Here is a 24,079-nt window from a genome sequence, read left to right as displayed (position 1 = left end):
GAGTGAGTACTGCAGGTCAGGTCGTGAGTGAGTTCTGCAGGTCAGGTCATGAGTGAGTACAGTAGGTCAGGTCACGTTGTGAGTAAGTACTGTAGGTCACGTCGTGAGTGAGTACTGTAGGTCACGTTGTGAGTGAGTACTGCAGGTCAGGTCGTGAGTGAGTACTGTAGGTCAGGTCATGAGTGAGTACTGTAGGTCAGGTCACGTCGTGAGTACTGCAGGTCAGGTCATGAGTGAGTACTGTAGGCCAGGTCACGTCGTGAGTGAGTACTGTAGGTCAGGTCACGTCGTGAGTGAGTACTGTAGGTCACATCTTGAGTGAGTACTGCAGGTCAGGTCATGAGGGAGTACTATTGATACTTTGCACGTGACGTCAATTGTACTGGCTGGCGGGCAAGAACGTCATTCTCTAGCAACGAAAACCAGTAAACTAATCAAGGATCTTGCCAGAACGTTGCCAGTTTTAATATACAAAAGTTGGTGTTTTGAGGTGTACACGACATGCCAGACAGTTGTTGTGCGATTGGATGCACTAACCGCGTTTGTTGCCCGCCAGATATCACGTGACTGCAAAGTATCAATAGGTCATGAGTACATCTTGGACAACTTTTGTTTTAAACACCATCATTTGTGAACATGTGGAAGTGTATTTTATTACTTTCAGAGGAGCTATGCAGAGTTATTTGTAAGTGAGCTGCTTATTTTGTTTTGAAGGTAATGTTGTGTATTGCTTGCATTTAGTTATTTGCTCATTTATCCACAATAAAGCAGTGCTAATTAAGTGAAAATGTTGATATGGCTTAATAGTTCTTTCAATCAGATGCCAATCTCAGTCAGTATAGTGTTATTGATGTATATCGGACAGGGATGGGCAACTTTGGTCCTGGTGGGCCACTGTCCTGCAGAGTGTAGTCCCAACCCACACCAAACACCTGAACAAGCTAATTAATGTCTTCCGGACCTCCAGGACAGAAGTTGCCAATCCCTGATATAGGCCTACACACAGGTGAGCTTTTGCAGTTTTTGCTGATGTTGGAAATGTCTGAATTCTATGGCAGATTTTGCTGTCTCCATGAGCTCCAGATGAGAAGGGAGTGAGCAGAGCTTCTGTGAACTGCACTGAAATTCAATTTGCAGGTGAGTTATTACAAATAGCATGTATTGTTATATTCTGTTGTCACATTTTTAGCACTGCAGTGACGCGTAGTGGTGGATATCACATTTGTTCAAATGGTAACGGGCAGGAGTAGGCTATAGTATGCATAGATGCTTAATTAAATGTTGCTAAAGTACAACTGACAGTTTTGCTTGTCTATACATGAAATCAGTGTGATGATTCCGTAGTACACTGTGTATCCATACACACACATCGTAGGATTGCTGTGTTTATGCCAAAGCTGTCTGGAATATCAGCAATCGGCAAAAACAGATCCAGGTATTGTTTGTACAATATCTTTGAATGCGATTCTCTGATCCTATTGTGTGTAAAGATGGTCTGTTTGTGGATAAAGTTCCTTTCTCTTGGTTTCACATCATTCATACTTCAAGGTTCCTGGAAAAGGGCAGCAATAATGCTGAGATTTCCAAGAACTCAAAAGGATGACTTTGATGCACTTGTTTCCGGCTCGTGTTTTTATTGCAATCGTGTGACTTTCTCATTCTGTTATAAATGAAAATGGGAAAAGTTGCACAGAATTATGGAGTGAATAAACATTCTGATGTGGACTTGCTTCTTCCCATCCCCCAGGTGCATGGTTCTCATTGCTATTGAAGACAAATTTTGTCTTAGCCCTGAGCTTCCCCTGCCATATAGGAAAAATGACAGGTAAGCACCTTTGAGCCTCTTACAGGTTTATGGGATGCTTTATACATCAGTAGGATACATGAAACTCATGGTATCCACTAGACCGATTTTATTAATTTATTTTTATATTATTTATTTAAACGTGCATGTACATTTATATATATATATATATATATATATATATATATATATATATATATATATATATATTTATATATTTATTCAATTTCTATTTTATTTTATCATTTAAAAAACATTTTTTAGCTGAATTATATTTAAAGCATTTTAGGTAATATCTAGGGAAATTTGACCGACACCGATAGGCCTAATTCTTTATATTTGAAAGCCAATAATTGATATATTGGCCAATAAATCTAAATTCATATTTTTTAAATTATTTTTGATAGCCTGATTACAAAAACAAAAGTCTCATCATTAACAGCCATGTCCCAAACACACAATTACAATGTTCTCATTATAATTTTATGTAGCCGATATGACAGACTTGCGCTGCACATGTTGCACTTATCGTTATTTGAAGTGATTCCAGTCATATTTCAAGTTGGGCAATTCAAAACCATCATGGTGAACCGTGCACATCTGAAGTGTCTCAGCTGAAGAAAATAATCCATTGTTTATCGGCTTTAATATATCGGCCAAATTTTCTTATCGGGCCAATAATGATAACATTAAAAATTAACTTATGTTGACCGATACCGATTTGGAGGCCGATATATCGTTCTTCCCTAAAAATGTCTTAAAAAAATACAAATTTGAAATTACTTGTTTACTTTGTAAAAATCTAATTAGTACATGATCACAAACAATTGTGGTCTCAATGTTTTTGTCATATTCAAGGAGCCCTACTTTATCAGCAGCAGTTTTATGCTGCAGTGGCTTCAGATTTATTTTATTTTTCATTACATTTTCACCTAGTTCACACTATGACTGCGATTGATATACTTTTTGCAAACAGTTGCTCCTGAGTATGGGTCAGAAAGACCTTTTCAGTCCTTCCAGCCATGTCATTATAACTTTAGCAATGTCTAATGGACCTGCCTCTATAGAGAGCAACCCTTGCAGCACTGGATGGAGGTAGAGAGGTCGTAAAATTGCTGATAAAATAGCGTGTCTCAGAGGCTTAATGACCTGCATCTATGACCCACAGCGCAGTGTTTTCTTTCAGTTGCTGTCACTGACGCCATTTTCTCTGCTGTGTTGTGCAGTTTGTTGCCTTATAGTGGGAGAGGTCTCTGCGTGGGTTTGTTCACCATGGAAATGGTTACTGTTTGCATTATGCAAATTATGCCACTTTGTGATGAATATGCCCTTTTCTAGTGCTTTCTGATGCAGTAATACACATGGATTGTTTTTGTCATTCTCTGTTACTGGAGAGCAGTAGGTTGCGTAGTATTAACTGTAAACGGGATCCAAAATCAGCTTTCTGCCACACCGTGCAGCCAAGCTGTAGAAAGCTGTGGAAATTATTTGTATATGTGTGTGAACGTTTTTTTTTTTTTTTTTGTTCCCAAATGACCTTCATATTTATAACTCACCAAAGGGAATTAGTCGCATTTGGAGCTTGAAATATTCCTATTTTTTTCTGAAATAGTTTTTCGGTTACCAACCAACTGGCCAAGTAACGTCTAGGTTACTAATGAGACGTTACGTCGGACTGACATCATGGGTCTCACCTGGGAGCCTAATCACCTCTAAGTGGTAACAAAGTGAGATTTGCAGGCCGAGTCACACCTACCCGGTAATACAGGTATAAATAAGTCCAGCATTACTCACTTCATTCATGTTTTGCTGAGGAGCCGAGACAGGATCCTGGCCATTCAGCGGTGGTTCAGAGCTGTGGCAGGGGGGACATAACGTCTCCGTTCCCTCCTTCAGGGAACGGGGGTTACATTAGTAACCTAAACGTTCCCATTCAGTCAGTCACGTTCGATGTTACATCACAGCTTCGGAAGCATAAAAGGAGGAGCAACGAGAGTGGACCAGGCCTGGACTATTTATGTAATGTTATTTTATGTTTAGTTTAGTTTGTGTGTGCGGCAGTCGGCTGCGAGGGGCTGCCGCCTTTACTTTCGTTTTGTTTATTTATTTTATGATTAAAGTTGTTAAATGTTCGCCGGTTCCCGCCTCCTCCTTCCCACAACAACATGCATTCGTTACAACCACTTATTGTTTCTTCATTTTAATCTCTAGAGTTTTTCCGTTTTACTTCACACAGCAGCTGTTTGTGTGTCGAATGTTGCTTGGTAACGCACCTGAGAGTTGATTACCGAACTCGATGAAGGGGTTTAAGATTTTCTAACTGGGGGGAACTGTCATCACCAGTGGTCCATGCATATGGACTGTCACTAAAATTCAGTGGTAAAACATGAGGAAATGCTTGATTTTTTTTTTTTTTTTTTTTTATAGCTGGCAAAGTTAAAGTCTAATGAAATACACTGACACCTTATTTTTGTCCCTTCAAAAGTAACTGAATGCCCTGCTACATATATTAGCCTACAGTAATCATAATTGTATTTAAAACATATTAATGTACATGTATAATTATAATGTCATTATAAAATATATATTTTTTATATACACACTACAAATGCATATATTTGAAAATAATTAATTTTCCGCTTAAAAAAAATTGCTACTCTCATCTACTACGCGTTATCACAGTTTGACATGTCTGTCATTGGAAAGATCCATGTGGTGTCATGAATAATTAAGAGGAAGTGTCTTCTCATTGGATAAGAAAACTTAGTCTCATGAATAATTATGAGACACCGATGAGTCATCAAAGTACTACAGTGCTCTGCCACCTCACAGCCTGTGACGTGGACACGATGAAGATTTTAAACCCAGAAGACGAAAATAGTGGAAAAAACTCAAATTTAACCATTTTCTCCATACTATTAAATCTAACAGATGCCAACATTGTCTTCAATGGTGTTCAACAACACACATACCTCTGTTAAAATCTCAGAAAATTTGGTTTAGGGCTTCATGACCCCTTAAGACTTAAGATAGAAAGTTTTGTAATTTGTCTGTAATGCGTCCCCTGAAGAGCAAGTAGGCGCTCATATCCCCCTGTTAGAGGGGAATGGCGCTGCAAGCAAGACACTGAGCCAGTCTTCCTGTACATTATCTGTTTGTACCCGAGACACAGGAAGAGATTGGCTCCACTAGGAGATTGTAGAATCTCATGAATGTGTTGGGTGTCGCCCTGCCTGCAGCTCTGCAGATGTCTGCCAGAGAGGCGCCCGAGCCGAGGCAACACCCAAGTCGAGTGAACTCCTCCGGGCGCAGCACTTGCAAGTTCACCACCTGGTCCCGAAAGGGAGTGGTGGGAAATTTGGGCACGTATCTGGGGTGGGGTCTCAGGATGGCATGAGACAAGGCCGGGCCAAATTCTAGGCACGATTTGCTGTCCACCAGCAGGTCCCCTACCCTCTTGAAGGAAGCGAGCACGGTCAGGAGCACTGTCTTTAGAGACTGATTCTAGGTGGTCGAATGGAGCTTTCTGTATACCCGAAAGGATGACAGAAAGGTTCTAGGAGGGGATGAGGTGTAGCCTGGGAGGATTTAACCTTCTGGCGCCTCTCAGGAACCTGATGACCAGGTCGTGCTTTCCCAGTGACCTGCCATCAACAGCATCGTGCTGTGCTGCGATGGTATCAACATAGACCTTCAAGGTGGAGGGGGACAGCCTCCGCTCCAAGCCCTCTTGAAGGAAGGCACAAAGCTGATCTGGCTTCCCTGCTGGGAAGAACACCACTCCATGAACAGACTCCACTTCAAAGCAAAGGGGACTTGAGCCTTTACAAGAAAGGAGAGTTACGACCCGCGTACCTGATGTGATCATGTTCCCATGCAAGAACATGAACCACCCACAAACGGCGTCTCAGCATGGAGGGCATGAGAGACAGCGATCGTGGCCATCAAATGAAGTTAGGAAACGACCGCATCTAGAAACACGCGTGCGAAAAGACATCTTGAAAAAGACGCTGATTGCCCATGCTTGCTCTTTTAGGGAACTGCTCTCTCAGCAGAAACGGCCAGGGATGAATGCTGCGCTCCGCTGGAATGCTCCTTCACACCGGCAGAGAGAACCCGTGACGAGCTGCAAAGCAAAATAGCAATTACAATTGCTGTTTTTTGGGGGATTTTCTCCTAGTAGAAATGAAAATAGCTTTTTTGCTCTTTTCTTTCAGGAAATTTGCACTCCTCTCTTGAAGGTGAATGGAAATGAGCGATCGCTGTCACAACCGCTCTGCTCCGCCGCAAAATATAAATTGAGTAATACAGGTCCTATTTATACCCGTTTGTCCAGGTAGGTGTGACATGCAAATCTCACTGGCCAATGTCCATTGACTCGTTTTGTTGCCACTTGGAGGTGATTGGGCTCCCAGGCGAGACCCAATGACGTCAGTCCGACGTAATGTTGAACGTGACTGACTGAATGGGAACCAGATTTACTAGGTTAATTTTTCTGAGGTGCTAAAAAATGTCAGCTACACCTAGCTTGTTAAACTAGGTTACTTTATTTGTTCAAATATCTTAATTTTTTTGTCTTTTTGTGTTTTATGCATTATGTTGACATCATTTAATTATTAAACTCTAATATTCCATTTTATATATTTTAATATCATGAAATGTATATAATTTACAGACCATAAAATGTATATAATTTACAGACCATAAAATGTGTATGAAGTACCACCATATCATCTACTATGATATGCATACCTGAAGGAAAATGCTTAAAGATTTATTCATAGGAAAACGTATAAGACTTATAAGATTTAAGATTTGCATAAGATTTAAGTCATATGTCCTTCTGTTTCCAGTGTGCTTTATTCTTTTTCTCTTATCTTAATCACCTCAATTACATTATGGGCTATTTATTTTAAATATGTGTGTATTTTCTGTGTGACCCTCAGCCATGCAGCAGGTGCTGGATAACCTCAAGGAGCTGCCGCCTTCAACGGGAGCCAAAGACATCGACCTCATCTTCCTCCGTGGCATTATGGAGAGTCCTATTGTTCGTTCCCTCGCTAAGGTGTAAACTAATTCTCCATTTTAACTCTTGTTCGTTCTCTCACTTAGCTCTATAACTATTAGTGGGCATCAAGTGTTTAAATTTAACATTTCATTTAAAATCAAATAATTAGTAATTTAAATTTAGTCAATAAGAGATCTTGTATCCGCCACCTGAAATCAACATAAACCCCGTTCACATGTCTCTAATCGTGTGCGTGCATTTATGAGCTGGAGGCCAGGGGTTGTTTGCAGTGTCAGAAGTCTTAAGAACGTGATGTACAGGGGCTCTCTTCTCATTCTTAAAATAGCTGTGTGAAATTGTTCAGATTGTGAGATATACTGGTTGAGCTTCACTTTGTTTGATTAGGAACTAACACTCTATTGTGAGAAACATATAGTTTGTGCTACTATAGATTTAATGGCAAAAGATAGTCAACAATACACGAGACTGACCCTTATGATTTATCTTAAACACATTTTTCAAATATTTGATGGATTGTAACTTCATTTGTTCACCAACATTGTCTAACAATGTATATATACTCAAGTAGATCTCTCAATTCTGTCATTCATTTAATTTTGTGAAAGTCGTAAAAATTCCCACCACAGTGTAATTTCCACCATGTCAAATTAAGTGTTTTTAATGTATTTCCGTTTTAAATAATAATGTTTTGGCTTAGTTTGAACATGACAAACAATGTTGTGAACAATACACAAGTTATTTAAATAATATTTAAATTATATATATTTGTTTCTATATTTAATTAAAAAAAATACTTTTCTAAACAAGTATGCTAATTTGGAAAAAAACGGGGGCAAAATTGTTCAGTGGTGGAAATGACAACTGTACCATTTTTTTTAAAGTTGATAAATATTGAAGTTTATTTCCTCTGTTTAGATATTTTTAGTTAATTAGTTTTAATTGTTATCATTCATATTTTTAAGAGTTTAAGATTGAAAGTCTGATCTTTAATTATTTATTCATTGGTAATTTGAAAAATGGTAAAAAATAGCAAGGTGTCTTTTTTTTTTTATAATTCAGTTTTTTTTTTTTTTTTGAGACCTAAGACACTTGATTCAATTATTTCTCTTAATGACTTTGTGTACGGTTGTTAATACTCTCTTCCATCTAAAGTGTACCTGGCAGTGTGTTTGTTAATGCTCTGAGTCCATCTAGATGTAATCCATTAATCCGTTTCTTTGCAAGATACTCAAGTTATTTTGTCTCCACCCACTCTCTCTCAGGCACACGAGCGGTTGGAGGACGTTAAGCTGGAGGCGGTGCAAAGTAATAACGTGGAGCTAGTGAGCGAGATCCTGTCTGATATGAACAGTCTGATCAGTCGTGATGAAAGTGCAGCAGAACTCAGTAATATCCTGAAGGAACCGCATTTCCAGGTACCAGACCTTTTGTGTGTGTGTGTGTGTGTGTGTGTGTGTGTGTGTGTGTGTCTGACTGCCTCTTTTCATAACATTGTTGACTTGTTTATTTACAACTATTTATTCATCCTGTTGCTTTCTCAGTAGTATAGCAAAATCACCTTTAAGCACTTGAGACCATGAACAAATTGAGTTGCTCTTTTTTTTTTTTTTTTTTTTTTTTTAAGGAATATAATTAATTTGGTAATTTAATTATCCAAACTTCAATTTAATTATCTTGGCAATTTCAGTCCCTGTTAGAAGCTCACGACAAGGTGGCCTCTAAGTCATATGAAGCTCCTCCCACCAGCACCAATTCCACCAGCATGACCAGCTCATCCCTCATGCCGGCTGACACGGTTCGCATGATCAGCATCCAGAAGAAGGCCGGAGAGCCTCTTGTGAGTGACAGACCTTCTCCGTTTCACAGGATTAGATCCGATAGTCAGTCAGATGTTCCGCTCATTCAGAGTAGCTCTACTAACTACTAGCAGCTTGTGTTTCAGGCAGCGTGAAAAGCCATTTTTGGTCGGTCTGCTTTGGAAAGTTTGCATTAACGAGAACTAGGCTTAATTGTTAAATTTTCCTTTAATATACAAGGCCAACCAGTCTTTTGAGCTTATCTATAGTAGGCAGTCATGCAGTCTTTTAACACCTAGTAAAATAAGTCATTGTGTCTCTGCCAAGGACAGAAATTCACAAGGTTGCTTGGTAAAAAAGACACTGAAATGAATTATCTATATATAATATATATTATGATATAAATCGATTGGTTGATTGATTTTTTTTTATTATATAAAAATACAATATCCCTAAATAAATAAATTTTATTTTTAGTGGCTTTTAATATAATATATAATAGGATAATATAATACAATATCCCTAAAATAAATAAATAACAAATAAAATGCATATTTTCAGTGCATTTTTATATATTAATACAATGTCCCTAAAATAAGAAAAAATTGTATACAATAACATATAATACAATATCCCTAAATAAATATTATGTTATTGTATAAAAATCCACTGAAAATATTTTATTTTTTATTAAGAGATTTTGTATTTTGTTAAAAGCCACTGAAAATAACATTTATTTATTTATGGATGTTGTATTATAAACATACACTGAAAATATTTATTTAAGGATATTGTATTATATTATATTATTATAGAAAATAAACCAATTCGCAAAATTTTCAGTGGCTTTTAACAATATTTTTGTTAAAAGTCACTGAAAATTTTGCGAATTGGTTTATTTTATTGATTTATTCTGAGGTATTATTATATTATAGGAAAATAATAATAATAATAATAATTCTATTAACTTCTCTAACTCTATTAATAATTCTGATAACCAGTTCCAGGGTGCCAGTATCATCCCTTAATAAAAAGTATGACTGACTCTCTGTGCTGGCATGTCAGAGATTCATGGTGTCATCTCTTTTAGGGTGTAACATTCCGGGTGGAGGAGGGCGACCTTGTCATCGCGCGTGTTATGCACGGCAGCATGATTGACAGGCAGGGGATGCTGCACGCTGGTGATGTCATCCGAGAGGTGAACGGCCGAGAGGTGGGCAAAGACCCCATGGCGTTACAGCACATGCTGAGGGACTGCAATGGAAGCATCACGCTCAAAATCCTGCCCAGCTACAGGGACACACCTCCACCTGCACAGGTCAGCGCACCGCTGATTCACAAGTCCAATGCAATTCAATTATATATAAAATATTCAAAAACATTTTGCCACCAAGTTGCCTGGTTGAGGCAAAACTCATAAAAATAAATGTAAAATGAACCTGAACCCATTTTCTGCAGCAAGATGTGGATTGATGTACAAGATCATCCTCATCTGAGCTGCTAGTATTTTTCCCTAATAATCAGATGCTGAGAGTACAAAGCAGTCTCTTCCCATAGACCAGATTTTAGTGCTGTATAACCTCCTGATGGGAAATTGGTTAGTACAGTCCTTGAGAAAGAGGAAGGAGAGACCTGGCCTCTGGGTGACTCAGATTCAGCCTGGTGGCATTGTGAGCATGGTTATCCCTATTAATAACACAACCTGCGCTAAGTAGGGCAGATGGGAGGAGTCAACTCGAGCGCACACCCTTACTCTATACTCTAAGGAGATCTGGGCCTGGAAAGAAACGGATCCTGAAAAGAAATCCTGTTGTTTTAATATATTTTTTTGGAGTTGACAACCGAATGTAACTGCAGTCAGTCTGAATGTGGCCTTAGACGCGGTCTGATGTAGTTTTTAACTGGTCTTTCTATAACAAGTAGTTTTGCAAAGCCTGCATCATGAATGACTCTATAGACCTTATGCGCCAGAGAAACGAGGGCGCCGCCATCTTTAGAATATTGTCTTTGAACTTCCGTTTTTGCGGTCGCTCTGTATATTTCTATGGCATTGCTGTTCAGGAGTAATTAGCTTTTGAAGTGGATTTGCTTAATATAAAGTTAACAAAAGTTATCATGAGAGTTGTAATGTTTAAACCAGATGTCTTAACAAATGTCAGTCGACCGGGAAGATTTTAAAACGAGCCGTTCATTCAGATTATACGCAAGATCGCTGTGAAAATAAAACCGGAAGTCAAAAGACAACGAGCGCAGCGCTGAAAAGGGGCGGGGCTACATAAGGTCTATATAATAGCATGACTCTCTGTGGTCATTAAAAATCTCATGATGTCCTTCGAAAAAAAGAGTACGGGTTTAACCCTGGCATCCTGGCCAGATTTGCCCATTAACCTCTATCCATCAAAATGGCCACCTAATAATCCCCATATAGACTGATTGGCTTCATCACTCTGTGTCCTCTCCACCAGTAAGCCGGTGTGTGGTGGGCGTTCTGGTGCAATATGGCTTCCGTCGCATCATCCAGGTGGATGCTGCACATTGGTGGTGGTTGAGGACATTCCCCCTTCCATGTAAAAACACTTGGAGTGCCAAGAATAGCGCTATATAAATGTAACAAATGATTATTATTATAACAGTCAGCTGAAATATGCCACGGAAACAGTTGGAATGTATTGATTAGGAACCTTTTTTTTATTTTTAAACTTTTTGCTATTAATGTGATTCTGGATGAGTGATATTTGCTGGTTCAACTTCTGATCCGAATACATTCAGATCCCCAAACAGTGCTGTTGCTGCACATCAACCACTTTCTGAGTGTATGCGTATATACAGGAAGATGTCCTTTACCAACTTTCCTTGAATAAGTAATGTTTACAAAGCTCGCACAAAGAGCAAACACCGGAGGCGAGGGTTTACACAGGGTTCCATTGCTTGTGTCAAACCTAAATTTCTGTCTTTCGACCTGAACTTTACTCAGTGGCCTGGTTATGTGCAGTGAACGACCGCTGTATGTTTACTGTTTGGTCCTCACCACTGATAAAGATCCACCACGATCCATAAATATTTAATGTGAAAACATGCTGTTGTCCTCCGTAGAGAAGTCCATTTACAACACACACCAACATGGGTTGCTTCTGTTACTCTTCATTTATTTTCCAAGTTATTTTTTAGTTGCAGTATTCTGTTGAAAATCATTGACGGTGTGAAAGAGGAATCAGCCCTTATCATTACTGAAAGCAGATATTAGTCAATGTAACATGCAAATGTTTTAGCCAATCTGAATGGCAAAGTGGTTATTTTTAGTTTTATGAAAATACTTCTCCTTTCCCAACTGTATCAACATCAGCATTATATGTCAGAAAGCAACAATGATTATAAAGACATCATTTTGCCTAGTGTGAGCTATGACACAATTGCATTTTTAGGCAATAAGTAAATAAATAATTTAGGCAATATGTCAATAAGCAGGAGTAATGCATTATTTTCCCTTTAGGTGTATTTGAAACCACATTTCAACTACAATCCTGACACTGATAACCTGATCCCTTGTAAAGAGGCGGGTTTGGCTTTCTCTAAAGGAGACATTCTGCATATAGTGAACAAGGAGGACCCCAACTGGTGGCAAGTGAGAAGCAAATACACTTTCTTTTTTTCCAGATATTTTTGGTCTGATTTCTTTTAAATGATGAAATATTTGACATATTGAAGCTATGTTGTGTTTTTTTTTCTTCTTTTTTTAGGCATGTAACATAAATGGAGGCTGCACTGGCCTGATTCCCAGTCAGTTTCTTGAGGAAAAGAGAAAGGCGTTTGTAAGGAGAGACCTGGATGGATCAGGTACAGTGGATTGGCCTGAAAAGATATAAAATATATTTGACCTATATTTTGTGTTTTTCTCACGAACAAGGTTACCTGCATTAGCACTGACTAATTAATTCAGTGTAACATAACTGATAAATATAAAACAGATATACTTAAGAGAAACTGATACACATGCATAAAGAATAATAAAAAAAAATAAAAAAAATAGAACTATATACATAATGTCAGAGATGGATGATTTACAGGTAGAAAGTGTCTATTGAAATAAAGATAATTAAGGCGTCTATAAAAATAAAAGGAAGATTGATTAAAAAAAGGGAACAAAGTGCAAGTTTTTAAACGATACCGCCAACTACTGGCCTTGCATGCATAATACAGTGTTTTAGTCGTTTTCTCAGATCCGAGTGAAGGGGATAAGTTTGACAATGTTGTTGTCTGTACGTGAAACTTTCCAAAAATGCAAAGGAAAGATTTTTATACATTGTTGTTAATGTACCTTTGGAAACTGGATAGTGCAGTTGTGGATTAAATCATACTCTGTTATAATCTTAATTGGAAAACCTAGACAGTTGATTCTAAGGTAAAGTACTTTCCTATTGCATATTACAACTGTTTTACAACTTTGTTTTAGGAATTCTCTGCGGGACATTAACTGGAAGAAAGAAGAAAAAGAAAATGATGTACTTAACAGCGAAAAATGCAGGTTAGAATTGCTAGGTCTCTTTGTTTTTATATATATATATATATATATGACCATCTGTCTAATATGCTGCTGGTCCTCCGCATGCTGCCAAACCAGCGCCCTATATGGACACTATAGGACCCTGAAGGTGTCCTGTGGTATCTGGCACCAACACGTTACCAGCAGATCCTTCAAGTCCTGTAGGTTGCGAGGTGAAGCCGTCGTGGATTGAATTTGTTGGTCCAGCGTGTACCACAGATGCTCACTGGATTGAGATCTGTGGAATTTGGAGGCCAGGACAACACCTTGAGGAATGGTTTGAGGAACAAGATGAAGAGTTCAAGGTGTTGCCCTGGCCTCCAAATTCCCCAGATCTCAATCCAATTGTGCATTTGTGGGATATGCTGGACCAGCAAATTCAATCCACAGCTGCTCCACCTTGCAACCTACTTGAAGGATCTGCAAAAAAGTGTTAGAGCCAGATACTACAGGAAACCTTCAGGGTCTTATAGAGTCATAATGTTTTGGCTCATCTGTGTATAGTTTTGGGTCTTTAAAAAAAAATGAAATTAATACTTCCATTCAAGCAAGGACATCATAAATTTATCAAACATTACAGTAAACGCATTTAAAATGTTGCAAATAAATTCAAATAAATGAGTTTCTTTTGAGCTTTCAAAAAATCTATTGTGGTTTCCATAAAAATATTAAGCAGCACAACTGTTTTCAACTCTGATATTTTTTTTCTTTAGCACCAAATCAGCATTTTAGAATGATTTCTGAAGGATCATGTCACTGAAGAAATGATGCTGAAAATTCAGCTTTGCCATCTCATGAATAAATTATATTTTACAATATATTAAAACAGTTATTTAAAGTTTTAATATTTCATATTACAGATTTTACTGTGGTTTTATCAAATAAATGCATCTTTGGTGGACGCAAGAGTCTTATTTCAAAAACATTAAGAAACTTACCATTTAAAAAACACATTACCGACCCTAAACTTTTGAATGGCCGTGTAAGTACTTTTAAAACATAAATAACTTTCAAAACTTCTCTCTTTCTAATAGAATTTGATCGGCATGAATTACAGATCTATGAGGAAGTAGCAAAGATGCCTCCATTCCAGAGAAAAACTCTTGTGCTGATTGGTGCACAAGGTGTGGGCCGCCGAAGCCTCAAGAACCGTCTGATTGTGGTAAACCCACTGCGATATGGAACTACTGTACCTTGTGAGTCTATAAACATTAATACTATGAACATTAATACTTAGCTGTCATGGTATTTTACCAACAAACATAGTCACTCATTGGGAATTTCTTCTGTTTCTCAGTCACTTCTCGGCATCCACGTGACGATGAAAAGGACGTCCAGTCGTACTGCTTTGTTTCCAGAGAGGAGATGGACATGGACATCAAGGCGAGCCGCTACTTGGAGCACGGAGAGTATGACGGCAATCTGTACGGTACCAAAATTGACTCCATCCATGAAGTCGTGCGCACAGGACGTACTTGCATACTGGACGTCAACCCACAGGTCAGTGGTTTTGTGAAAGGCTAAGTGTTGTGTGTTCAATGGAAGCTTGTTTCCACCATGGAATAAATATAAAAAAAGGTAATTGTGTCTTAATAGCACAGCAAGGTGTCAACTTCTCTCAACTTCCTGTCTTAATTCATCCCCTTTTAATCATGGACACTGAAAACATTACAGCTAAAACAATAATAAAAAAAAAAATCAGGATAAACTGGTCACCCTCACTAATTTACTTGATAATTTTAGTATTACGTAATAACAGTGTTGAAAGTGTGTGGGAAGATGATAGTCTTTGTGATTGTGCCTTTTGTGCTGCAGTCATCAGTTCAGTTGATGTATAAATGATGTACAGTGGTGATGATGCAAGTAGTGATTAGCTTGCTTTGTAAAGCTTTAAAACCTTTACATATCTTTCATTTCAAATCAATGGTTTAGAGCTTTTATTAAACTCACCAAGCCATACGATCTTTTTGTGAATTTACAATAGTTTTTAACGAAAGATATTTAACTTTATATCATCATTTCTTTGTGAAAAGAGAGATTTCACATTCAAATCTGTGCGTATGTGTGGTTAGTGTATAAGACTAAGTCTTAAGTCTCATTTTACAAAGCAATTGATTCAGAGCTTCAGAAAGCTTCGCTTGTCTCATCACTAGTAAAATAATAAAAAAAAAAATCTTTATTTAATAAATGTGCTCTACAGGCTCTAAAGGTACTGAAGACATCAGAGTTTATGCCATTTGTGGTTTTCATCGCGGCCCCGGAGCTCGATACACTACGGGCCATGCACAAAGCTGTGGTGGATGCTGGGATCACAACCAAGCTACTGACGGTTAGCCTCACATCTGTCTCCACACAGTTCATTAACAGTCGAGTTCTGGAAATAAACTATCAAAATGATTTTCTCTATAGAGAAATGTAGAAATATTACAGAGCTACCTAGATCTCTGAGATTGTTTGATATATGCCTCATGTAAAACTCTGATTTGGCAGTTTTGGTTCATGGTTTACATTGCTGATTTCATTCAATCGTTGAGAGACAATGAATGGAGGAAAGTAGTTTAGGAACCAAAGCAGTTTAATAGTCTGCTCATCTCTTCCTGTCTCTTAGGAAACGGACCTAAAGAAAACGGTGGATGAAAGCAGCAGGATCAAGCGGGCGTACAATCACTACTTTGATCTGACTATAGTTAATGACAATCTGGACAAGGCCTTTGAGAAACTGCAAGCAGCTGTGGAGCAGCTGACCACACAACCGCAGTGGGTCCCTTTGAACTGGGTTTACTGAGACATACAGACCATCATCATCATCATCGGCGGCGGCACCATTGATAGGTCAGCGGCACAGAACACATGTTCACACTGAACGGACCCACCAGTCACTATGCAAATGTACACTAGCTATCCAGTCACAACAGACAGAAGGGAAGTGTACTTATTTATTAACGTTTTTTTATGTTCTACTGACTAAACATATTTTAAAGAATGTTACTTGGAGGGACAGAAACAAATAGGATTTTTATTTTTTGGAATGACTTATTGAAATGGTAATTCATTTTTCATTCTAGTATAAGCTGCATTACAGTATTGAAAGCGGGAGGTCTGTTTTCTTGCTGTAATTTTAGTGTTACTAACATTGGTTTACAGTGCAGTATTCATCTCACATCTCTTTATCTCTCTGAAATGTAATGTCAAATAGTTCAGTCACTACAGTATGTCAAATAATTTGAGCAACTTTATAGTTTATCCAGCTTCTGACTTGGTAAGATCTTTTATTAGCGTCATCCTGTTAGCCTTGATTTTATTCAAGTTAAATTCAAGGAACGCTAGGAGTAAGGCAGTTTTAACTTTTAGAAATATCATGGGTGCACTTTATTTTACAGTCCTGTTCAACATGAACTTACTATAATTACTAGGTACTAATCCTGAACCTATCCCTAAAGCGCAAAGTACCTTTAGTTTTGACGCGAAAGCTTGGTGTGTCTACAGCCCAATGCATCTAGTGTCTGCGCTACTTCTCTTCAGAAGTTATGACCAATTCAATTTCTTTTAACTCTTTAAACTAGAGTTGCATGTATTGTTGCTGCCACCCCCAGTAGTTTATTGTTTCTGTCTGGTTTTTTTTTTTTTGGTTTGTTTGTTTTTTGGACTGAAACCACAGTGTGGAAAAAAAAAGGCGTATGCACAAACTGAGCATACAGAATACAAGTGTACGTTTGACTGAAACAAAGTCAGTGTTTCCCCCTTGTGGACAAACTTATTAGTACAAAGAAGTTCAAGGCTTACACACAATACGATTTGAAAAATCTGGGCCTGTCCCAATACCCACACTTGCATTTACCCAATGCAGCAGGAACTGAGTGCACACTAAATCAGCTAAATCATCATGTTCAGGAAATTGCATTCCCTGATTTCGTGGAATGTCTAGAAAGCCTTTCCAGTCTAAGTTAAATTAGATGTTGCATATAATTTGGTTGTAAAACGGTGTTGAACATTTTATTAGCACAGAGACCGCAGAGATTATATGTAGTCATCATTGTCGTTTAAACTACAGTTGCGTGTATCTCGCCCTTTGTCAACGTGTGTGTTTATTGTTGCGGTCTCCCGTAGTTGTTTTTTCGTCTCATTTGTTTCTTTTATAACTGTGAGCAACAGCATTTCCACCTTGTAGACAAACCAATTAGTGCAAAGGCATATGCACAAACTGAGCATACAGAATGTGAAAAATATTGCTGCGCGCGTACCATACTAATGACTTAATTTACCCTAGTGTATGTGTGAAAACCTAAGTGTACTTTGAGCTTAAGGGACAGTTCACAGAATGTTTTTGCTACAATGCGCTGCTTTTGAATAGTTTTTCTATGTGAACATGCATCTTGCTGATTTTTCAGCATCTCGCACATGACAACTTGCCTTGAACTTTTAACATGAGCACTGCATTTCAAATTGAAAACATGACCCAAAACCTTGGCTGCTTTTCCATTCACCAGCGCCGCACCTCTGCATTTGGATACCATTGTGTGTATCTCGTGTTTTTTAAAGCAAAAATGTGTTCTGTGTGAACTGCCCCTAAACTCTGGGCAACTCTGGCCCTCGAGGTCCACCATCCTGCAGCGTTTAACTCCAACCCTGATCAAACTCGCATGTCTGCAGTTTTGTAGTAATCCTGAAGACCTTGATTGTAGCTTGTTTAGGTCTGTTTGATTAGGTTTGGAGCAAAAATCTGCAGGATAGTGGATCTCGAGGGCCAGAGTTGGCCATCCCTGCTATAAACCTAAACCAAAACCCAAGTTATCTTATATTACTCACACATGAGAGTACTGAGTACCAAGTATACTGTAAGTGCATGTACTATAAAATAAAGTGCCACCAATATCACGGTTTCAATTAAATTGTTGCAGAATTATGAACTCAGTCATAGTATACAGAATCAGCGCTGTATTTAGCTAAATGCCTTTTTACACGGGCACAAAATGACCTTTGAAAATGGAATATAGACCAATTGTGTCCTGATCACAAGCTACCTGGACTCACAGATTCATAACAGTCTTGGTTGTCTGTAGTGATGCATCTCTGTCTCTGGCGACTTGCTCCAGTGTCTTTTTCAAGGCTGTATAACTCATTTTTATCCAGCTTGCGTCATTCACTTGAAAATTCTATATTTTGCAATACAAAGAGTTGTATTTTCTGAAATGAAACGGCTGTCTAATAAATAATCTTAATTTTGGATCATTGTACTTAAATCATTTTATATTTGGGTATAAAAAAAAAAGTTTAAGACAGGAAACAGGATCATTTTTTTTGCATTTTTTTTTTTTTTGCATTTTTTTCCACAGTATTGGATATTCACTTTTAAATATTTGATATTACAAAAGTACTTTTAAAAACAACAAATATATATATATATATATATATAAAAAAAAACATATTCAAAGACCAATTCAAATTGATTACGGGTTTCACTATGACATCATCCACAAAACAGCTGAAAGGCCACTTAAAGGATGAATGATTTTTTTTTTCATCCCAGAGAGTAGATCATCCACCTGCAGGCTTTAAGGCCCTTTGGTCCTTGTAATTTACTAGCTTGCACCTTTTGTACTCCAGTCAGACAGGGGGCGCTAGAGATGCCAAACCTTTGACTGCAATGCATAGCATGAGGGGAAGGCGATCCTGTGGGTTGCTGATTTTTGTAACAAGTGAATCCTTCTCCTTAAGCAAGGTCACATTACAAGAAGCAAAGAGTGCCGTAATCCTCTTGAAAACCTCCTCATCGGCTAACACAGCCAGAGCAGCATCTTTCCCAGAGGACTTCTTATTTACAACCAAATTTTGCACCTGCATGGAAATGGACAGGCAAAGAAAGGAAGCTCTGTTTCTTACATGTGGTCCTACTAGCCAGAAGATAGTTGGCATGTTCAAGCCAATAATAAGGGATTAGGAATTTTCTGTGGGTTTTAACACTGATGATTCTGGATTTATGAGTAAATTAAGGCCTGTAGTTAATTTGAGACTTTTACAATGCGTGTGAACCAATATCATGGAGTGCTTTGTGTAAAGATTATCAACAAAACGTACTCTGGTCACAATTAACTTTTCCATCAATTCTTTTCTTTTTTTTTTACCTTGGTAAGGACCATTTTTATAATTACTTTATTAAATGTATCTCGTTAGTATTTGACAAAAGACAACAATGTAGTGAATTACTTCAATCAATCACATTACTAGAGACTGTTACCAGTAAGATTTCAGGGTCCACGCGGGTCCTTAAAGTCTTAAATTTAGTTTGATCAAAACAAGGCAATATCTTAAATGGTATTCGAAAAGTCTTAATTATCATTTCAAGAGGTCTTACGTTTAGGGATGGAAAACCAAGAACAGCAATATGGCTAACTTCAAAAGGTTGTGATTTAATGAAATGCGAACGCTTCACGTTTCAAAGTAAAAATGTGGCGCTCGCGCTCATTCTACAGGCTCGTGCTTTCAGAGCAGTTCACAATCCAAATGAGCAATTGCTTTGATCTACCGTTGATGAATTATGACTGTTTACTTCAAGGTGTTTATATCACACCTGCAAACTCGTCGCCTTTCTGTTTTGGTTGCATTTTCTTTTATTATTACCTCCTTGTAATTCCTAAAAAAGTAGTGATTATAGAAGCACAGCGCTACTTTGTTTGCTGAAGTAACTGGGCAAACTGCTATATTTCTGCTGTTTCATAAGTGCCATCTATTGTCAAAATGAATTTGCAATTTTATTAAGCGTGTCTGACGTTTTTGTTCAGACAAAATGTGAAGATCGACACACATTTACTCTGATTACACACAGTGTTGTAAATGTGAACCTGTGGATTGATAAGAAGCTAATGTGCATTTAAAAACTGATGAATATGGGATCTAGAATATATATATATATATATATAATTTTAAATTAATAATATATAATCATTTTGACTTGTGCCTTTTCTTTAAAATGCAAAAAATCTTTGTTTTTAACTTGTTTGTATCAACTTGTATTACCGGTATTTGAACTGTGAAGTTGTTTAAATCGTCATTTTTACAGTCACTTTATGGTTTAGGCTGTTAACATTAAACACTGACCTTGACCCAAAATATCAATAAAAGTCAACTTTACACTGCAAAGTTATCACGAGCTGCATCTGACATGACATTTATGTGTATTTACACAACTGCATTAAGTTGCCTAATGTAAATAGCCTACAATGAATTGTAGGGTAGGGGTGGATTATTACAATAATCCTCGTCAATTATTGCTCTTGATATTATAATTATTATTAATGTGACTTAATGGAATACATGAACACATTTTAATGTGTGCTTTCAACACTCTACCATTCAAAAGTTTGGGGTCAATAAGATGTGAAACAATTCTGTTATACTCACCAAGGCTGCATTTATTTGATTACAAATACAGTAAAAACAGTAATGTTGTCATAACATGAATAAATTACATTTTATAATATGTTAAAATAGAAAACCGTTATGGCAAAGCTGATTTTTTTTGCATCATTACTGCAGTCTTCAGTGTCACATGATCCTTCAGAAATCAGTCTAATATGCTAAGTTGGTGCTCATTTCTTATCACAGTTTTGCTGTTTAATATTTTTGTCGAAACCTTTTTTTCAGTATTCTTTGATAGATAAAGTTCAAAAGAACAGCATGTATTTGAAATGGTAGATATTTGTATTACAAAACGCGTCACTTGATTCAGCGTCCTTGTTGAATAAAAGTATTAATTTATTTTAAAAATCATTCTGACCCCAAACGTTTGAACAGTAGTGTAAATTACTAACAAGCTGTTAAATAAAGACTACAATTGTATGATTGTATGACTGTATGACTCAAGCATGTAACCTCACATCCAAGTGCTTGTCATTTTTTTGGTGCAATTTGTCAACTTAGATGCTTCAAAATTCAGATCTGATGTTTGACTGTAATTTGTTGCAAAACAATGTGAGTCTCTTCAAAATATGTTCATCACAAGCCTTTTCACTCATAAATCCAAACTGCCCACAGGAAATTCCAGAGGGACCCCCTGGCGAATTAGCCTTGCAAGAGGCTCCATAAATGGACCGCATGACTGAATACCTCTCTTGAACAGGCCCTATTTACTACATGTGGTATTAAAACTTGTTTGTGATCACAATATTTCGGTAAAGATACTTACAAGATGGAGCAGAGCTTGCAGGGTTGCGTAACTGCAGCAGGATTTGAGCTCAAACAGGGCAGAGTCAGTCATCTCTACATGGGAACATAAGTGTTTGAGGACAAAGGTCAATTTGACAACAGGTTTATGACAATCATTATGGCCTTGTTGCTGACAAAAATGCATGTCAAGTAAACTTATTATGACCAGATAATAATCCCAGACTTCCTCCAACTCACCATCTAAGGAGCTGAAGAGCAGATGGGTGGCAGTAAGAGCGCTGGGTTTCGTCTGCATTCCAGAGGATTTTGAACCAGCAGCCTTCTGTACAAGCTTCAGTGTGGCGGTAAGAGCAGGAACTTCATCTAACGCACTGAGGTCAGGCTGTGTCCCATCACACAGGTCCTCTAGCTGAGAGAAGGACAAACAAGACCAAAGATGTCTAACATCGGGTCTTATCTATTAATACTATACATCACCATTCAAAAGATCTTTTGTTTTTTAGAAATAATTAATACTTTTATTCAGCAAGGATGTATTAAATTTGTCAAAAGTGACCGTAAAGATCGCCATCAACTTCTAGGTTTTTATTCTTGACACATCTATAAAAAATATAGGCTGCAATCAAAATCGCATACTTCCCTACTATATAGTAGGAGAAAACAGTGTAACACGGTGTAACAATGTGACAAAATAAGTATGTCCGAATTCATAGTACTCATAAAGAGTAGGCAAAAAGTAGCCGGATGACCTACTAGTTCCAGCAAGATTCTGAAGTGTGCATTGGTGGACACTTTACTATCCCATGAGGACAAGGGACAGGATTTGTGAATGGCAGTGAAGCAACGCAACTGATGGCGGTAGGTCACATGATAATAACAGCATAGCAAATATAGTATGTATTCACTCAACTGACACTTTATTAGGTACACCTTAAAAACTGCTTGTTAATGCAATATGGATCGACTGGTTCGAGTTTAAAGGCCAACAGGAACTTAAAGAAACACTTGTTACAACAGAGGTCTGCAGAAGAGTATATCTGAACGCACCTTGAAGCAGATGGACAGCAGCAGAACACACACCGGGTCCCACTCCTGTCAGCTAAGAACAGGAAACCGAGGCTACAATTCACACAGGCTCACTAAAATTGGACTATAGATAATTGGAAAAACGTTGCCTGGTCTGATGAGTCTTGATTTCGGCTGTGACATTCAGATGGTAGGGTCAAAATTTGTTGTAAACAACATGAAAGCATTGATCCATCCTGCCTTGTATCAACGGTTCGGGCTGGTGGTGTAATGGTGTGGGGAATATTTTCTTTGGGCCTGTTAGTACCAATCGAGCATCGTTTAAACACCACAGCCTACCTCAGTATTGTTGATGACCATGTCCATCCCTTTATGACCAGTGTAACCATCTTCTGATGGCTACTTCCAGCTGGATAACACGCCATGTTACAAAGCTCAGATCAACTCAAACTGGTTTGTTGAAGATGACAATAAGTTCACTATACTCAAATGGCCTCCACAGTCACCAGATCTCAATCCAATAGAGCACCTCTGGGATGTGCCGGAACTGGAGATTCACATCATAGAGATGTGCAGCCGACAAATCTGCAGTGACAGCGTGATGCTATCATGTTTCGTGTCAATAAAGGCCAAAATCTCTGAGGAATGTTTCCAGCACCTTTTTAAATCTATGCCACAAAGAATTAAGGCAGTACCGGTACTAGCAAGGTGTACCTAATAAAGTAGCTGGTGAATGTACAGATCTATGGAATAACAATCTAAAGTAAGATTCCCGGCTCACTTACAGCGTCCTCCAGCAAGCTGATGGCTACACTGTTCTGCAGGAGCACAGAGATCTGCTGGAATAATGAGCTGCGTGTGTTGGATGGGAGTTTAGAGAAAACCGTAAACTGCCCTTGGAGTCCTTCAAGATCTGAAAAGAGAGAAAGAGGGGTCTGTATAATTTTTTTAAAAAAGCTTTTAATAAAAATTAACTCATTAAAACAGTATACTCTACAGCAGGGCTGCACGATTAATCGCAATGAAACCGCACACGATTTGGCAAAGGCTGCGATTATTTTATGCACAGTTTGTCAGTGCAGCATGGCTGATCGGTAGTAAATGCTCCATCTGAAAGCCAGAGAGCACTCTCACGCAGACCTGACAAATATTCCCGCCTCTGAAGTATGATAACACACATCATTCCAGGAAATCCCTATCGCTGTAGCTGAATAAACAGAAGATTGAAACGCTTTGATTAAACATGACTAATAAACACACAACTTCCTTATTTTGTGTAAGAAGCCACATCAACTCACAGAAGGATGCTCAATTATCGTTATGAAGTGAGTTTGGAGTAAAAGCATGTTATTAAATGTTGTCTTTTTTTTCTTCTTTTTTTTTTTTAAGTAATTTGCCCAAATTTGGGATCTCTAAGACCAACTCGATAGCACCACCACCAGTTCAAAAATTCAACATTTAAATGGTTATAACTTTTGAACCATTTTAAAATGAAACTTGAAAAAGAAACATTAAACTTAGTACACCTGATTCCTCTCACATGCGGATCACATTAAACACCTTACATCAAGGCTCCGCCCATTACAGTAGCAGAAGTACAGTATTCCGTTTAATCGCCACTCCAGGGTTCCTCAAACTCGGTCCTGGAGGGCCGCTGTCCTGCACAGTTTAGCTCCAACCCTGATCAAACACACCTGAGCAAGCTTATCAATGTCTTCAGG

At 38.0% G+C, this 24,079-nt stretch overlaps 2 protein-coding genes across 8 annotated transcripts in view; one reads left to right on the top strand and one right to left on the bottom strand.

Moving 5' to 3' along the window:
* The window catches only part of gsdmeb (gasdermin Eb), a 102,431-nt gene that overhangs the window by 72,342 nt on the left and 6,010 nt on the right, over positions 1–24,079 (bottom strand). For 5 of the 7 annotated variants that reach the window (XR_014031841.1, XM_081389485.1, XM_081389488.1 and 2 more), the window contains exons 7-9: positions 23,144–23,271; positions 21,570–21,741; positions 21,352–21,425 (exon numbers count right to left, since the gene is read on the bottom strand). Coding sequence is in view for 6 of the 7 variants with exons in the window: in XM_081389485.1 (XP_081245611.1) it covers positions 21,352–21,425; positions 21,570–21,741; positions 23,144–23,271 (374 nt within the window). In the remaining variant the exon portion in view is untranslated. Of the gene's footprint in view, positions 1–18,672; positions 19,005–21,351; positions 21,426–21,569; positions 21,742–23,143; positions 23,272–24,079 lie in introns of those variants that run through there. The other 2 variants (XM_081389483.1, XM_081389484.1) reach the window with 1 other exon arrangement.
* Positions 1,043–21,338, top strand: LOC308704873 (protein PALS2-like). The gene is made up of 13 exons (XM_081389482.1): positions 1,043–1,137; positions 6,751–6,869; positions 8,096–8,248; positions 8,521–8,670; positions 9,720–9,947; positions 12,120–12,251; positions 12,367–12,463; positions 13,080–13,151; positions 14,204–14,365; positions 14,467–14,669; positions 15,370–15,498; positions 15,778–16,001; positions 21,201–21,338. Exons 2-12 carry the CDS (start codon positions 6,753–6,755, stop codon positions 15,952–15,954), a joined length of 1,620 nt encoding a protein of 539 aa, XP_081245608.1. The 5' UTR covers positions 1,043–1,137; positions 6,751–6,752; the 3' UTR covers positions 15,955–16,001; positions 21,201–21,338.

Source organism: Scardinius erythrophthalmus (assembly GCF_964197995.2).
Source record: "Scardinius erythrophthalmus genome assembly, chromosome: 16".
Lineage (NCBI taxonomy): Eukaryota > Metazoa > Chordata > Actinopteri > Cypriniformes > Leuciscidae > Scardinius > Scardinius erythrophthalmus.
Note: the sequence above shows the minus strand (reverse complement) of the source record. Positions and strands in the feature narration are given on the sequence as shown.